The sequence below is a fragment of the Simochromis diagramma genome, unplaced genomic scaffold, assembly GCF_900408965.1.
Source record: "Simochromis diagramma unplaced genomic scaffold, fSimDia1.1 OVJJ01000602.1, whole genome shotgun sequence".
NCBI classification, from domain to species: domain Eukaryota; kingdom Metazoa; phylum Chordata; class Actinopteri; order Cichliformes; family Cichlidae; genus Simochromis; species Simochromis diagramma.
In genome coordinates this window covers 7,946,946-7,965,905 of record NW_024387040.1, presented here as the reverse complement: position 1 = coordinate 7,965,905, position 18,960 = coordinate 7,946,946, and the positions used below count along the sequence as shown (strand labels likewise).

The 18,960-nt window shown below is 40.6% G+C and overlaps 1 protein-coding gene across 3 annotated transcripts in view; it reads right to left on the bottom strand.

Annotated features, from left to right (window-relative positions):
* The window catches only part of plxdc2b (plexin domain containing 2b), a 112,419-nt gene that overhangs the window by 50,849 nt on the left and 42,610 nt on the right, over nt 1-18,960 (bottom strand). For all 3 annotated transcript variants that reach the window (XM_040043813.1, XM_040043814.1, XM_040043816.1), the window contains 2 exons: nt 16,750-16,973; nt 1,715-1,861 (listed from right to left, as the gene is read on the bottom strand). In XM_040043813.1, coding sequence (XP_039899747.1) covers nt 1,715-1,861; nt 16,750-16,973 — 371 coding nt within the window. The remainder of the gene's footprint in view (nt 1-1,714; nt 1,862-16,749; nt 16,974-18,960) is intronic.

The window sequence follows — 18,960 nt, the reverse complement described above, 5'->3', positions numbered from 1 at the left end:
TTCAGCCGAGAATTCCAGCGTCTCCTTTTGACTCCAGATTCCTCAGTTGACCGCTGAATTAGGAATTCACTTCGTAAAACAAAGTCAGAGAACCTTTCCTCGATGCTGTTTACAAGAACGCCTCGCTTCTTAGCCGGGACGTTCAGTGGCTAAAATGAATACCTTGCCTCAGAGTGGATAGCTCAATCCATCACCACCCAGCTGAAGGTAAAGGAGCAGAATTCACAATGTGGGCCTCTATTCTGTATCCTTGCCAGCTATTGCTCACCCTGGGCAGTTTTTCTTTCTCTCTCTCTTTCTTTTACTGCAATTCTGCTTTGTTTCTCAGTCAGTCTGCTGCTGCCTTGTGTGACTCCATCAGTATGCAGCTTGCATGCATCACCTGCTTCTGCTGAGGTGGAGGGAGGGGAGCTTTCTAATTTTTTCACTGCAGGGATACTTTTAATGGTAAAAATGCAAGAAGAATTACTTGCTGTTTTTAGCATAAAAAAAACTGTAGTCCTTCCAGTAATGTGTGTGTAGTGATAAGAAAATAACTGTTTTCAGAGGGGTTATTGTCACGATCCTCCTCATTTACAGTGACAAATTGTACACTTTAAGTCAGCTTCATATGTTATGTCTGCTTTGTTGGATGTCCCAAATCTACAATCTGGTTCATTCTTAAAAAGGGTCAACTAAAATGCATGGTGAATTATTTCTACTTCATAACATCTAAGCAAGTATCCCCTTCATGAATGGAAATACAGAGGGTTTATGACAAGGTTATAGTCAAGAACAGGAAGGACAGATTAGACTTTGGCAGAAAACATTTAAAAGAGTCTGCACAGTTTTGGAAAAAACTTATTTTGACAGATGAAACCAAGATTAGCTTGAACCAGAATGATAGGAAGAGAAAAGGATGAAGGAGAGAAACAGCTCAAAGGATGAATTATGTCATGGGCATGTATGGCTGCCAGTGGAACTGGGCCACTAGTGTTTATTGATGATGTGCCTGCTGATAGAAGTAGCAGGATGAATTGTGAAGTGTACAGGGCTATGCTCTCTGCTCAGACTCAGCCAAATGCTGCAAAGCTGACCAGACAGAGCTTTACAATGCAAATGGATAATGACCCATAGCATACCACAAAAGCAACCCAAGAGTTTCCAAAGCAAAGAAATGGGGCATTTTTCAATGTCCAAGTCAGTCACCTGATCTCAATCTGATAAAACATGCTTTTCAGTCATTAAATATAAAAATATACAAAAAAGGAACCACAAACTTCTGTTGTACAGTGGCAGAAATACAAAAGTTGTGCCTTTGTCCAACTAAACGCAGAAAGACTGTTAGTCTTATTATGTCCTAGCAATCTTTACTGTGTCAAATGTAAAATGTCTTAAAGTTGGATAATAATTGTGGTTCCACAGTAACAAAGATATTGTAGTGAGCAGCAGTTGTAGATGGAGCAATAGGTCCATTTCTGGAAAAAACACCAACATCTGTGAACTGAGCTAAAGCAGATCAAAGCACCTGTACACAGAATTCAACATAAGTAAGGTTCAGATGTAAACATATTTTCTTTAAAATGCTCAGATTCATTTTCAGGATAACAAAATTATAGCTCATAACCATTTATCAGAGTGAAAAACACACATCTGATGGATAATTTTTGGTATCAAATGTCTTTAAATATGCCAACATCGAGTAAATCTCCTCTCATGATGTGTGTTGACTTACCGCAGCTTGTCTGTGTGTGTTGGACAGAATGCCGTGGATCTTCACTTTGTCCTTGTCCATCTGGTCGATATTTACCCACAAGCCCTTGCTCATCGGATCTGAAGGGCCGTACGTTTTTGATGTGTAGTAGTTGTGATGTGTATCCTCCTGAAGAATGAAAGAGAAAATAAGATAATACATCGGGTGAGTCTGAGTCGATCTGTGAAGTTTGCGCCCTTATTATACTGTACAAAGTGTAGAGAATATAAACACATTTAAAAATAGAGATTGTGCAGCTCATTGCAGTCTAATACACAGTTACCACTAAATAAAAATAAAACACATGCATATGGAAATTCACTGACATCCAGTATTTTTAATTTTGCAGCTAACCAAATTACCCACTAAATTAGATTATAACAGTCCCCGTCCTTTCCTTCAACCTCTTTCCTTTAAAGCGCTCAGCACATGTACTGCTTTTAATGTTTCCTAATAAAATTAAACAACAAAAAAATGCAATCAGCTCCTTTTTCTCTTAAAAAGCCTGCAAAGTCAGGGCTGCCTTTAATAACAGAGCCATCCATGAACTTTTACAAGGCCATACGAGACGGGCTTGTCTGCTTTTACTGTTTCCTGTGCAGAATTAAGAAGAATGTTCGTGTTGTCTGTTTCCCGCAGGGTCTAATGAGGTACCTTGCAGCTGTGTCTTTTTATTTGAAACACTGTTAAAGTTTATGTTTTGCTGGATGTACATTACTTGCGACTGTGATCTGACTAATAGGAGCTCACAGAGCTCTGCAGATGCTTTGATATATGGGTGGTAATATTCAGAGCTTGTCAAAAGGCCATGAGACAAACATTAATTAAAGCACAATCCTTCCCTGTTCAGTTCGTTTTGCTTCAAGGATTCATATTTCCCCTCAGAGAGTTATAATCTAATACCGCTATTCAATATTCAGCCTGCTATATAAGACAAGGGGAGATAATGTTTCAGGCCTGGCAAAGCCTCTGTGGGACTGATAAATATCTGAATCCCAAATGGAGTTCAGTCATGTAGGTGGTGCTACTTCTGATTAATGTGTACATTTAAACAAATACTGCCACAAGCCTTTCATCACAGATTAACGTGCAGACAGACCATGTCAGGGAAAAAGGCCCCTTCAGGCAGCCTTATTCAGCACATTACTCCCAGAATAGAAAACAAGTCTACTTGTAAAACACACAAATGCAGGGCTGTAAAGTTTCCTGCTAATCAGCACAGGATGATTTCTGGCCTCACGCAGAGAGAGCGAGGGAGATGTAGGCTCCTCAGAGGTGAGAGGGGCCAGCTGGAGAGTTCTTCAAGTAAAGGGGACGGTGGGCAGGGCGCCATCGTCCAGCTGGGTGTAGGTGGATGTGAAGCTGTGGGGGCTTCTCAAGAGAATAACAAACACAGTACAAGGAGCATAAAAAAATGCTCACACAAATAGTTTTGGTGGGAGGTTGAAAGAGGAAGGTCCCGTTTCTTTAAAACATCCACAAAAATGTCCAACAAGTAAAGTGTAGTACTCAAAATCAGTGTGGGAAAATACAAACATGGTGAGAAATCTGCTCCCACTCTGGTCTCGGTTTTGGGTGGCTTTTATGGGAAACTCGAACAGGTAGGCGCCAAGACAAAGAACAAATAACTCTACTTAATTAGATTTCAGTCCAAAAGTTGGTCAAGAAACCGAGATTCAGTTAGGATTCTTTGAGTTTAGCCTTCATCTGTCTTCAAAAGAGTAGACAGTGCTTATGGTTAAAGTTACACTGTATAAAAGAAGATTGCAGCATTCCTTTTCTCCCAGTTCAAGTGTATAAACATAACTAGGGTGGCTGCTACAGGACAAACATCTTTTCGTCAACCAAGAGAGATCAAAAACATTAAGTTTAGACTGTACCCAATAAATGCTGTGGCTGGCCAGCGTGTTTCTACTAATGTCTGAACCAGATCCAGATCTGCCCCAAAGTTTTTCACTATCTGTGGATGGCTGTCAGTTCAGCTATCAATGCTTATTTATTCTGGAAGAAGCGGTAAAACTTTGTGAAATGAGTCTGATACAGGTCAGTGAGCCAGAGAAGCTCACTTTTGACCGATACCAGTGATACTGAAGTGGATTGTTTAGGATATCCAGAACTGTTGGTAGTTTCTGCTGCTGTTAGCTACTGTTAGCCTCATTTAGCTGCTGTTAGCAGGTGTTAGTGAAACAGTCTTTGAAATGAACATCTGATGGACTCCCCATGAGAAAATGTAATCAAACTGTTTATCAGAGGGAAAGGAAAGATTTTCAGCATACTAGAACCTAACATTAGCTGGCATAATGTTAGCTTAAAACCAGCTAATGTTGTTGTTTAGCTGGCTCTTGTCAGCTGTGTGGAGGGTTGCAGGACAATAAGTAATTGTGACAATATTGGGAATAATTGAGCATGTATATACATATTCTCGTTTGTTTAAGTGCCTGACTTGAATTCAGCAAATGAGGCTTGAGGTGAAAAGGAAGAGGATGACATCTGTACTGCATATTCTATGTATTTATTATCTCACTCTTATTGCCTCTTTATGCCCTGTCGTAATGTTCAATGTCATGCTGCTCTGTTGTATCTTAATTGCCCCTTGGGGATAAATAAAGTCTTCCTGATTCTGATCTTATTAAGATGCCTGTGGCATTGTCTTTTTCCTTTGCGTTTTTGCTTTTTTGGTTAAGGGGACCACTTCCTGCTATACCATTAAAGTTTAAAGGAATCTAAAATCAGAAGTAGCAAAATCTCTTCTTACTGCCAGTTTTCCTTTAAGAAACCTTTAAGAAACTTGTGTGTGATAGTAGCTCCTTTGTTGTGGAAAGTTTGCATTGAGTCGGTGGGAGAAGTAGCTTCAGCCGCGGTGAAGCACATGCTGACAGCCAGGATTAAATGACTGTAATCAACCATATAGTGTCTGGATATGTCTCAGCATAACAACTATCCAACCGTTCTTTATCGTCTTCCTCTTCCTGTCCTCGTCATGCAGAATTCATCTCCAGAGTAAAGGTTGTCAGTGAGCCAAGTCAAAGTAAAGATAGCACCAAAAGTTAAATTCAAACTCTGAGCAAGAATTAGCATCTCATTCAACATTCTGACATGACAAGCTACTCCATTTGAAGCCTGTAAGTGATATAGAAATGAGGCTTCGTTTCATGGTCTCATTTGTGTATGCATATGCACTTACATGTTTAAAAATAGGGCTAAAATGCGGCTTTTTCTTGACTCGACTTGAACAGAAACGTGTGTATTGTCGAGCCATTAGATGATGAGGCTATGCTTGATTTAAAAGGAAAAAAACGCTTTAAATCCATCCTAAACACTTTGCCCTTTGGTCTACCCCACTATACAAACAGCCACATTCATACAAATGTTACACTATCATTCACATATATAACAAAATAAAAAACATCATCATGAAAGCTGGCTGTGTGGCATTAAGTCATGGTGACATTTTGACAAGTCTAAACCTAGAGAAATCCCTTTAAGGTAAAGTAACTGCAGAGTCACTTTCATATGCACGATTGCATTTTGAAACGCACACCAGGACATAAAGACAGCTGACGTCTTTCATAAAGCAAAACCCACAGAGGTTGTTAGACGTTCCACTCACCAGAAAGAAAAACAGTTGAAAAATCACTGGTGACAGTATAAATCCAAAAATGTGGAGCAGAATATTTTTAATATATTATTAGAAGCTACATGGAAGAGATACCCATCTCTGTTTTCAGCTTAAACTGCGGCGTCCCTGAGCTGACCTCTGTAGTTCAGCTTATTGCACAGTTGAACTCATGAACACCTAGTGCATCATATTTGAGATTTCTTTTTTTAATAGTAATAGTATGAGGAATACCTCGTCTCCTTGATATCATAGAGAGACAAATACACATAGAAACTGGGTGATAGAGCAGTCTGATCTATAAGCTTTTGGCTCTCAGGGGTCTGATTAAACTTTTCCCATGTTTAACATGATCATTCACTATAGGTACCTGGTAAAGTGTTCATCAATAGAATTACCCAATCAGCCAATCACATAACAGCAGCTCACTGCATTTATGCATGTAGACATGGTTAAGATGACCTGCTTAAGTTCAAACCGAGCATCAGAATGGGGGGAAAAAAGAGGATTTCAGTAACTTTGAACATGGGGCGATCGTGGCTCAAGAGTTGGGAGTTCGCCTTGCTGGTTCGAGCCCCGGCTCGGACAGTCTCGGTCGTTGTGTCCTTGGGCAAGACACTTCACCCATTGCCTACTGGTGGTGGTCAGAGGGCCCGGTGGCGCCAGTGTCCGGCAGCCTCGCCTCTGTCAGTGCGCCCCAGGGTGGCTGTGGCTACAATGTAGCTTGCCATCACCAGTGTGTGAATGTGTGTGTGAATGGGTGAATGAGTGGATGATTGGATGTGTAAAGCACTTTGGGGTCCTTAGGGACTAGTAAAGCGCTATACAAATACAGCCCATTTATGGAATGGTTGTTGGTGTCAGATGGGCTCATCTGAGTATTTTCCAAACTGTTGATTTGCTGGGATTTTCCCACAAAACCATTTAAGAGGATAATTACCAGCTTGCAAAGGAAAGCAGAAGAGAATATCTGAATGTAACAAACCTTGAAGCAGATGGGCTACAGCAGCAGAAGACCACACCGGGTGCCACTCATGTTAGCTAAGAACCGGCGGGTGGTGGTATGGTAGGCGGGTTCTTGGCACTCTGTCAGCCTCTTAGCACCACAGCTAGGTCCCTTAGCTATGGAAACACCACAGCCTACCTGAGTATTGTTGCTAACCATGTTCATTGTACCCATCCTCTGATGACTACTTTGAAGATAACGTTCAAATGATCTTAACTGGTTTCTTGAACCTGAAAATAAGTTCAGTGTACTCAAACGGTCTCCACAGTCACCAGATGTCAATCCCATAGAGAACCTTTGGGATGTGGTGGAATAGAAGGTTCAGTGGTTATGTGTGTATTATTAGTGTAAAGTCAAATGTCAGTTGTATATTCATACATAGTGGGGATAAGTTCAAACTGACACCCACAGAGTTACAGATGTGGATCAGCTGCCCTGAAAAGCTCAAGCAGGAGAAGGTGAATGTGAAAGCTGAAAAAATGTCTCTTAGATCCAGTATTTCATCTCTTCTTCATAAAGTGATAGACTACAAATAGATGGAGATGGAGAAATACTGTAATTGCTGTTGATAATGGATCACTTTGTGGATCTCGTGTACAAAAACAAACTGCTGTAAAGATTCAGAGTACAAAACCCATCCTCGATTCACTCCCATCTCTGTCTGAGGCATTTACTCAGGCTGCCCATTACATCAATATTGCATTATACCGAGACCTGAATATCTGGGCCAACGTAGTTTCAATACTGAATGACTCTATAATATAAAGTAGAACCAAATAAAGTAATTTAGCACGTTGAGATTATTCTGGGTCCATTACTGAAATAAAATACGTTTTTTAAATTGTTATTCAAAAGTAGATAGCTGCGGCTGTGATTCGATGGGGTTTTTCAGAGGATAAGAGGAGAGTACACTAAAAACTGTAATCCCCTCAACTGTGATCATGTCTCTGCTGTGGCAGGACTCGAGCTTTGAATAAATGATTCAATATGTTGGGATTAAGATGCACATCTGCCAGCTTTCTTTTTCCCAAGACAACACTATCGTGCACAGTTACATCACGCTGAAGCGTGTTTGAAAAAGCATTTAAAAGGACGCCATCGCTCATGTGTGCGGCTCTTCTTCAGTAGATAATGGTTGCCATCCATTACTTTTTGCCACACTTCTTCTAGTTTCAGCAGCTTGCTGGTGTTGGTAGGGAAACATCATCATGGCTGTGCCAGAGTATTTCAGACCTGCTGTAACAGCAGAATGGAAACTGAACTAAAGGTTTATGATGAATGCAAAATGTTGGACCGGGCCATTTCCCAGAATGCTCAGGCATGACCCAAAATAAACCAAAGGATAGCAAAACTGGCTCCAATAATAATCAAGAGAATAGCATCGTCATTACCATTAATTTCTATAATTTTTGTATTCATTTTGTAATAATATTTTTATTTTCTATTTCTATTCCATTTTGAAAACAGATTTCTACACAGTGACATGCAGAATTTATAATCAATGGACTAGATCTTGTACTGCTACCAGCCAATTTCTGGGTTCTATTAGTTATCCAAATAATATTCCTTAATCATGACACACCTGCACACAAACAGCTCATTTGGAAAAGGAAAGGATTTGGCTGATATCAGATTTTGTCTGAGAATGATTCACCTTCAGTTTATCTGAATCTATGGTCAGAATGTAAAGAATCACCACTGCAAGAAGCAGGAAGTTGTTAACCATCATCCCTACAGACAGGTCACAGCCAACGGGTTCGCAGACTGATCTACAACTAACGATCAAATAATCGATCAATTACACATTTGACAGGCTGGAAAGAACAAATGCGCATTATAATTACTGAGCATAATGTTAGTTCAGATCAAGTTCATCCACAATACAGATCAGCATATGGGTCAGTTGACAATCCTCTACTCATCCTACTGGCAGATCTCACATACCTGCACTAGTAGTTTGACCACAGCTCCTTCATATGTGGAAATCCGAAGGTAGGAAAAGCAGCTAGTGGACAATCAAAGCCATCCCTTTAAATTCACGTGGTTACCTGATATCTCAGAGGACAGTGGCAGTATTTAATCCAATGATTATCATTGGACTGGGCCCAAACTATAGCCTTAACTCAGGTTGCACAGAACCACACTGACTGATAAAGACTAAATACAACTCAGGACTAGTGATCATGTTTCAAAGAGCAGTGAAACAAATGGAGAATACATTCAGTGAGCAGACTGAAGTGAATCCAGGCATCTAATGTATAATTCAATGTGTACTCTCATCTGTGGGTTTACAGTAGAATTTAATTTGCAAACTGTCTGATGGGGCTGCTCTTTAAAGCGATTTCCATGGACTCAGAAATACACAGAGTGGACTACACACACTACCGGCTCTCTTTGTTCATCTGAAGAAGTGACTACAAACCAACGAGCTGCCTGACCCACTGAGAAACGTCTACACCCGTACTGCTGCAAGGTAGAAACTCAAAACTGAATTTAAACAAGCGTGGGTTCATCGGAAGAGCATCCATGAGCTGCAGCAGCTGCCTGAGATGGTATGGCATTACACAGTCTAAACGGTGAGCAGTGTAAAGGCGGTAAACATCTCTTTCCAAACACGTTATCCCCCGGGAATCTTTTAACCGACTCGACAAACCGAAACACAAAACAAACAAATTAGGGCAGGTTCTGAAACTGCAGCTCAGGCGAGCAAAGTAATGAAAATTAGCAAACCGAATGACTCCCTTAAGAAACACAAATAAATAGTGAATGTAGTGAAGCATGTAACCCCCCAAGTGCCTCAGGAGGCACTTGGGGGGTCTCAGACATCCAATAACATGTCTCCACCATAAACCACACCTCTATTACTACACATCAAAGGAAGCTACACAAACACACAACTAGAAGTGGGATGGATAAACCCCCGAAAAACGGATATATTTTTGCTGGCAATCTGACATGCTTGACTCTGGTTAAATATCAGCTCAGTGTAGATCTGAACATCCAGATGTGAACATAAGTGTATATTTTCATCTCAGAGAGACCACAAGGAGTTTTATGTCTCTCTTGTGTTGTCGCAACACGATAAGGGATTTGAAAAAGGAGCAGTCTGCACAATTTATCATCCGAGCGGCTGCTGCATGCCCTCCGCCGCTGACGGTTTTATTCCTCATAAAGATAAGGTTTGAAATGTTGCCTCTGACAGCAGGAAACTCCGAGTAAAATAAAGCAAAGTAGAGCTTTTTCAAATGTATGTCGTCTTATGTTTACTTGTTGTAATTTTGTCTCCTTGATTGTCTATTCTGTGAATCTGCTCCTTTTCAGTAAACACGCCATCCATCCATTGTGCTGCTGTCTAATCCTCACTTATGCTCCCTGAGGAGGTTACTTTCATTTCTCTCACTGAAGGGTGTTTCCAATCTCACTTCAAACTCTAAGGACAGAGGGTGTTTAATGCTGTGCAGAGTGTAAAGCCCCAATGACGCAGATTTGTAATATTACGTTGTAGAAATAAAAATGGCTTCACTTTAGGTCAGGGCTACATATTCCTTCTGCTTGGTATGCGAACAGGACCTCGAGGTGATTTCTAGGACTGAGTTTTTGTTGGAGTGGAAGTAGAGGTGGTGAAAAGGTGCAATGCTTTTTATCTCCTGTCTCGGTGAACAATGACTGCAAACGCTGTGTTGCAGGGTAATGAAGCAGGAATGCGGCGTTATGTATTTAAAAAAGGAAATGGGCTGCGCTCTTCTTCTGCATGTTTCTGTCACAAATCAATGTCTGCCCTTTCTCAACGTTAACAGAGTGCTAGCATCTCATTTAAAGGAAGTCTGCACTTGAAGAACAGTGTTTACCAAACTTCTGTATTTCTTTTTTTAAGATATGCTCTTGCTGACAAAGTGTGACCAGCTTCATGCTGCTGTGGAAGTGTTTCTAAAGTTAATGTGTTAATATTATTCACGGGCTTGTGCATATTTCACTGGATTCTTCTCTTGACTTTGACTCGCTGTACTTCGCTCGCGCCTCGAAAAACAAGTGTTGAGCATCATGTAACTGACAACATTTTTTTTTGTTTACACGGGGTGGGTGGGGGTGTTTATCAGACCGCTGATGTGTGAAGTTATTTTGAAGACACTGTATAACAGTTATTTTTTCCCTAATCACTGTTCATAATTGGGAGAAATCATGCACACCTGCCACCGAGCATAAACGGAGAGGAGGTGGAGAGAGTCTGTAGTTTCAGAACACACAGACATTGTCTCAAAAAAACCCCCCCCAAAAAAACACTACAAAGATTGTATTTCCTGAGATCCCCGAGGAAAATGAATCTCTCTCAAAAACCTTCTGTTGTCTTTCTACCAATACACCGTTGAAAGTGTCCTCACCTAGGGCGCTCTGACACATATGGAAACAGTTCTGCAGAGACTCAAATTAACTGTAACCAGTCACCCCTTTACTGGCAGCATGAACATGCCATTAGCCTCTGTGGTTAACTGGGGTTCTTATGTAGCCAGTGGACACCCAGGGAACAGATTGAAAATTTTTGAATGTAGATAAAATTTAGAAAAAGAATAGCAAATTAATAAAAAGCTTAATGCTGATGGTTTTGAGATTGCATTTCAGCCATTATGTTACCCTTTTGCTATCCAAAAAGACTAAAAATCCCCCCAAAAACATGTTAATATTAGTCAGACTACAAACAGAAAGCCTCCAGCACTGAGACGGTTGTTTCTTCCTTCCAGATTTATGTAGATATCAGTTTATAGAGATCATCAGATTACTGATGGATTGCTGCACCTACATGCTCAGGTCTGTCGTCTGCTAGCTGATTTTGTTTTCATGGGCTCCAGGGATACGAGAGTCAGATCAGACACAAGCGTAGATTTTTGTAGAGATGGTAGAGAGGCTTCCCTCTCAATATTTAAAACAAGTGCATCTTCACCCGAAGGTAAAAGCACAAAAGCATCCATGTTTTAATTATGTTACTCAGAGAAGAAATAAAGCCTCACACTTGGACAGGTCGTCTTCCCTTCTCAGTTTATCTTTTTCACTTTGAAAATATTAACTTTAATTATGAGAAGGAATTAAACACTGAGCCTTTGTAGCAAGTGAGAGCCTGACCGCCTTATATTTCACAAGTGCATTTTTCCTGTGTGACTGTTACTGTAGTTATGTACCGGTTCTCAGATTGCGTCAAAGAATACTCAGCATTGTCCGTGTTACATGGACACCATGGAAAATGGTGGATATTCACTAAAGGGTCTATAATTTTAACACTTTCACCACAGGGGGCAGTGTTTTACTAGTGTATGTGTACTTAACTGTGTGCTGCTGTTCTTTAAACCTTCTTGGTGCTTTTTGTCGAGATGTGAACCTTGGTTTTTGTCGCCTCCTGCTTAAAAAAAATCTGTTTGTTGTGTATTTCATTTAGTTGCACATCCATCCTTTGCTCTGTTTCTCACCTATTTTGTGCCACACGTGTCCTCTTGGGTATAAATGCCTCCAGCCTTGCTATCCCCACTGCCACCTTGTCTTTGTTCAACTCTGATGTAAAGTTTTCACGGCATAAACTTGTCTTTTCTTCCTGTTTCCTGTTTTATTCTGTTGTATTAATGTTGGATTTTCTTGTGTATTGACTTGTTTTACCTTTTACCTGCCCTCGCCTATGCTGTTTACCTTTCCTACACTGATTAAAGGCAGAGCTCTTCCTTCATGACAAAAACATTTTTAGTCCTGAACCGATTTCCTTCGTCTTGCGCCGCTGAAAATGTGTTCTTTTACCTGGTTAAATAACAGTTACATGAACTCTGTGTATGGCCTTGTGGTAGAAAGCAGTATTACATGAAAACACAGCCACTGCCTTAGTTCAAATTTATTTGATATCTCTTCAGCACAATACAAAGATGTATATACATAGCAGCTGTTCCCTCACGATCTATTGATACTGTTAATTTTGGAGGAGTTTAGATGATCTCTAACAACAGGAATTTAAAGAAGTATTGTGCATTAAAAAATAATGGTATTAGTTACCATTAGGTTGTGATTTATGGGATAAAAATTCAGATATATTTTTATAGTTTCCTTCATGTTCTTCAAAACAGAAAAAAAATAAAACTCTATGTTGTACATCAAGTGCCTGCAGCCACAATTGCATAACATGTTGAAAGGTAGCCATTAGATAACAAACATGAAAAATACAACAGAACCACCACAAGCTGCGAGCATGTCGGGGTGTGCTCAGCTGCTGATGAGACTTGGCTTATATTCAGACACCCTGACTCGTTCCTACAGTTTGATTCTGCCTTTCTTATTCCACCGTACAGTGACCTGAGGACACCTTCAGCAGAGAAGCTGTTTAATCTGGGTTAATGATCCGGAGAGCTGCTGCAGTGAGTAACAGTCGTTCAGGCGTCAGACAGTCTGCTGTCTAAGCCGCTGTGGTTAAAACCTTCATGTAGAGGTGACAGGAAAGCTGCTATTGGCTAACTTGTGTGTTAAACAAAGCACAGAATGACCTCAAAAGGAAGGAGAAAGAAAAAGATCAACAGATTTTTTCACCTGCACTGATGCGGATGAGTTCAACTGGGAAGCATTCAGTCCATCCTTGGATAAAACACGCATAAAAACGTAAAGTTTGGGGCCTTGTGAGTCTCTGCACGGTTGTATAGTTGTGTTTTTCTTATTCAAACTGACAAACTGACTTTAAATGGTTACACAAAAATGAGTTCTTTTTAGCACAAACTCTACATTTTTAATTATTTGCATTGTACAACAAGCAAAAAAGTGGAATTGGACAACAAGTAGTATTTACTGTTTTGGGTTTTCTTTGTACTCTAGCTCTGTCCTCTCTCAAATGCACCAAATAAGAAAAAAAAATCGTATTCATAAATTCAGAGCTGGTTAAGCATTCAATTTTTTTCTGTTTTAGCATATTTACCAAACACAACACAGTGTACTATATCCACATAAATAGAAGCAATAAAAATAATTGTGCTCAAAAATATTTGAAGCATAATTTCAGCAGAGAAAATAACAAAAGCCTCCTCTTTGCACCCCAAACTGTAAATGCTATAAACTCGGTAAATACTGCCCAGAGAGTGAGCTGCCTAGGTGCTGCATGCCGATCTCAGATTCCTTCTTGTTTAAAGCAGGGATGTCAAACAAGCAAGCATGTCAAGCAGCCCGGCAAAAACTCCAAACTTGCCCACTGGACAGCTTTGGAAAATGTGAAGGTGGGTATAGAGTTCGGATTAAAAAAAAATTTATAATAACTAAAATTAACAAAAACTTTGTGCCTTATAATTACAAGACAGTGTGGGCAATAAGCTACCAGAACCTTTTCTGTAATTTTTACATTTATTTATTACAATTTAAGCCCAAAGAGTTACAGCAGCAGCGTGTCTTTATCATGTAGAAAAACCGAGACATGTGGCTGAAACTGAACTTCTTCTTATATTTAGATATTTCAGGGATTAAATATGTATTTAATGCTCTTTATATTGACAGAAAGAGGAGTTTCACTGGTCCACTGAAGACCAAAGTGGGCTCTATGTGGCCCATGGTGTAAAATGAGCTCGACAATCCGGCCTTAGAACGACTGCTGCTTGCTCCACCTCTTACTTTAACCTTAAAACCAAACAGGACCTGATAGGGTGTAAAATTATTTTACATTTCATTGCTCATATGGTCTGAAACCCCAACAGGTTTTCACAAAGATAGCTGGGGATTTTATTTGTCTTTTAGTTTGAAAGAGCATCAAACTTGCTGTCATTAAACAAACTGATGCAAAGCGTCAGTAATTACCACAAGTCTTTGTTACTCACTTTGACAAAATCACTGCATAACGGCATCTCTTAAGACCCACTATTGCACATCAACGAACAACAATAACACAGCGAGAAATTGATGGCATGACAGGCAGTAATTTCAACAGACTGGAGTGTAATGCAGCTATACGACCTTTTTCAGCGCAGGCTTAGATTCACATTTGTTTTGACAGGTAATTTTGGTTGTAAATCACTATTTGAAGAGATGAAAGCAGCTTGAAGACTTGCGCAACAAAATAAATTAGGGTACAAAATGACTCCTGGGATGTGTTTACCATCACTGAGTGGTGATATATACCTTTGCTAAAGTGTCAAAGAGTAGATTTCTCCACCAGAAGGACACAGCTAAAGCTGTTTGAGCGTTGAGGGGACGGTCTTTAAACCCATTCAGCTCACTGCCGCGTGGAAGCCTTGAGCTCAGTGTTTACTGTTTCTGCCCTCTGAATATGAAGGCTCTGCTGGTGGCAGGAAAGTGCTGGTGGCAGGTGAGGGAGTGCGTGTGCTGAGTAATGGCAGGGAGGACTGACGGGGTGTTTGTGCTGTCGACTGTTTTTTTCCATTCTGCAACAACAAATGAGGCTCAGAGAGACAAAAAACAACGAGACGGGACATGTCTGAGTGGCGGCGAGCACTTATGTAAGCATAAATGTGCGCGGCTATGACAAACGGAGCACGGGTGCGTGCTGTAGTCCGAGCGTGTTTACAGTTGTGTGAAATTTAAAGTGGTGTGTGTGTGCTTACACACGAATTTGAGCGTGAATGATTACAGCTGACGATCAAAGCTTCTCAGCCCTTGTCACTGAGAGAGACAGGGCTGCGAACCTGAGATGATTAGAGGCCACGGGAAAACTTAACGAGCTGTCTACAACCCAGCTGAACGCCCCCATGCTGCGTGCCATCCAAGGCGCCACAACAAGGTATGCGGGCGATGCCTCTCATTTACATAGATACAAACACAGATTGAGAGCAGCTATTAATCTCCAGCAGGTCCTCCAGACCATTCACATTGTAGGGGGCTGGGTTAATTTCCTGTTCTGGTCTTTTTGAGGTCAAATTTAAAAGGATCCAGTCCCACATAGAAGGTAAATGAACACCTGAGGGCTGGGCTTAATTTGATATAAAATATTAATCCTTAAAGGCCCCTCCTCGTCTTCTTTTTTCATTACTAAACATCCACTCTTGTAAGGGGATTTATAATTGCTCCAGGGAAGCGACCTAAGAGTATTTTTGGGTCTGGCTCAAAAGAGGACTTTATTGATTCATTCATTTCATACTAGTAGGAGGATTTACTGCGTGACGTCGGTCAAACACAAGAAATGAATTAAGGCTGGTGAGTGAAAATGCAGAAACTGTGAACTGCAGGAGAACTTTTAACATCTTTCATTAACATATTATTTAATATAAACTTACAGGCGACTTTGATGTTTGGGCAAATGTTTTGGCAATGGTGGGAAGGAAACCTCCAGCAGAACTAGGTTTAGGGAGGGACAGCCATCTGCCGTGACCGGTTGGGGTCAGAGGAAGATTGATAAATGATAAATAATATGTAAAGTTACAGAAAAGCTTTGTGGTAGTTCACTGCTCAGACTGTCTTGTAATTACATGTATAAATTTCGAGAAAGTTTTCATTAATTGGCAGAAAATCTTCTTGTACTTTGGTGTGTTATGGATGTCAGTGGGGGGTCTTTAATAATTAGAAAAGCTGTAAAACCCATGAAAACACAGTTAAAAGTTCAAAATCTCCTTCACATTTGCCATTACGGTTAAGTTATGTCGTTATGAGAGAAGCACCTGGTTATGAAATCAGATGTAACAGAAAACTGGCTGTTTCTTATGTTTCCATCGATCTATTTTCATCTCGTTTTCTATATCAGGGTTGCAGGGGAGCGTATGACAGCTGGCATGGGACACAGGTGGGATACAGCCTGGGCAAGTAACCAATCTATGACGGGGCTAACACAGAAAGACAGGCAGGTGCTCAAGCTTACATTCACACCTCCAACCAATTTAGAATTGACAATTAATCTAACCTGAACCCACTGACTGGATTTGACCCAGGACCTTCTTGTCGTGAGAGGAAATTAATACTGAAACTTTCCAGCACACTTGTTTTTTGCATCTTCCACAACAGAAATACACGCTCACTTCCCCCATTTAATTTCCCCCATAATTAAGACTCTTAGATAACCTGCCAAGAATGCCAACATCTGCAGGAAAGCCTTTGTAAGGACGGTAGCAGTAATGCTACAAGGTGAGGAAGTGCCTAAATAACAATGACATACCAGTGCATTTACTGGGCATCTCCAAGACTGAAACAATGGCATCTTCAGGCATTTACTGGCCGTTAAACACCAGTGAAGCATGCCAGACGTTGCTTCTAACCTAAAGCAATTGAAAGTATGGTTCACTTACCTGCTGCTTTTTTTTATTGCCTAATCTGTGCATATGCAGTAAAACAAGCTTTACTTTTAAAGCTTGATGCTTGGCTTTTGACTTATTGTCCTAGCCTTCTAAAGGAAAAAAAGAAAAAGAAGCTGTGATAAAAATAAGATCTGGTCCTTGGATCGTTGCTTACCTCTATCTGGGAGCTGTTGTCTGCTTCCTCTGCTGAAACCAGGCCTGGGAAGCCTTCAGGCTCCTCCTGTTCACGCTCCTGGTCCTGCTCCTGACTGGCTCTGTTGCTGTCCATGTTACGAGGCTTTGGGGGGAGCCATCTCCTCCACCGGTGACTGTAAAGCTTCACGTCAACATCTGTATCCTCATCTCTCGCCTGCTCCTGCACGTATGAGTATGGGACCCCTAAGGAGACAGAACAGGAAAGTGTGATTAATAAACAGCTCTCAACAGCTCAATTACTTCTTAAAACAGAATAACTGCTATGATGCCTTCCAGTCAGGTTTTAGACAGAACCACAGCACTGAAACCGCTCTGACCAAAGTGTTTAATGACATATGTCTGAATACAGACAGTGGAAAAATGTCAGTCTTAGTTTTACTGGATCTCAGTGCAGCATTTGATACAGTTGACCACAACATATTACTCAAACGACTGGAGAACTGGGCAGGTCTTTCAGGAACTGTACTAAACTGGTTCAAAACATACTTAGAAAACAGGAAATACTTTGTATCAATAGGTAACTTCACATCTGAGCAGACAAGTATCACATGTGGAGTTCCCCAAGGTTCCATCTTGGGACCCCTTCTGTTTAACATTTACATGCTCCCACTTTCACAGATTATAAAGAACAACGAAATAAACTATCATAGCTTTGCAGATGACATACAAATATATATCACAATGTCACCAGGAGACCGAGGCCCTGTACAGGCTCTTGGTAAATGCATTGAGGAAATTAATGACTGGTTGTGCCACAATTTTCTCCAGCTAAACAAAACTGAGGTAATAGTCTTTGGTGCCAAAGAAAAACGATTACAGGTCACCAGAGAACTTCAATCTATACACCTAAAAACCACAAATCAGGCGAGAAATTTGGGTGTAGTGATGGATGCAGACCTAAACTTAGAAAAACACATTAAGACAATAACAAAGTCAGCTTGCTATCACCTTAAGAATATATCAAGGATAAAAGATCTGATGTCTCAACAGGACCTGGAAAAACTAGTCCATGCATTCATCTTTAGTAGGCTTGACTACTGTAACAGCATCTTTACAGGTCTACCTAAAAAATCAGTCAGACAACTACAGCTCATTCAGAACTCTGCTGCTCGAGTCCTCAATAAGACCAAAAAAGTGGACCACATCAGTCCAGCTCTGAGGTCTTTACACTGGCTGCCTGTCCGTCAGAGGATATACTTTAAAGTTCTGATGCTGGTCTATAAAGCTCTGAATGGTTTAGGACCAAAATACATCAGTGAGCTCCTGACCCAGTATGAACCTTCCAGATCCCTCAGGTCATCTGGATCCGGTTTTTTATCAGTTCCCAGAGTCAGAACCAGACACGGAGAAGCTGCATTCAGCTTTTATGCTCCATATATCTGGAACAAACTCCCAGAAAGCCTCAGATCAGCTGAAACACTCAGTTTATTTAAATCCAGGTTGAAGACTCACCTATTCTCAGCTGCATTTGAATAAAGCACCAAATCCACACTTTTAAGCTTAAATTTCAAAACTTACATTTTAACTACTGATTTTATCTACTGTTTTTTTTAATCAATTTTAAATCGTGCTTTTTATTTTTTAATGTCTCTGTAAAGCACTTTGAATCACCTTGTTGTTGAATTGTGCTATATAAATAAACTTGCCTTGCCTAAACAACACTGGTAGATAGATGTATGATAACCCACCAGAAATAAGCTTTGATTGATATGCTAGAGAACCTAAACCATTAAACCCTCTCACAGTCAAACTAAAAGGTAAAATCTGTTGCTGTGTAATAAAAACTGTCAGTTTTCAGGGCTACGATAATCACATACCACCAAAGTATTTTTACTTTCAATAAGCCAACAGTCAAATTACAGACGTGGGGACTGTTCAAGCCATTAATGTAATAAGTAACGGTGTCAGTTGACTTTTCTCATTTCTCCATCTGCCTGAAACACATGCACACGAGGAATGAGTCAGCAGCCTTCACACAGACCAGTGGGCCACAGTCACAGCTAATCATCCCGGTTCCTTCGGTCTGAAACGAGACGCCGGTGACAGGTGAGAAATGGCACCGAGTTACTGTAAACACCGACTTGATTATCTGAGCCAGAGACAGATGGATTGGAGATACAATCTGCTGCGTCACTATAAGAAATCTACTTTCCCTTATTCCATCCTTCTT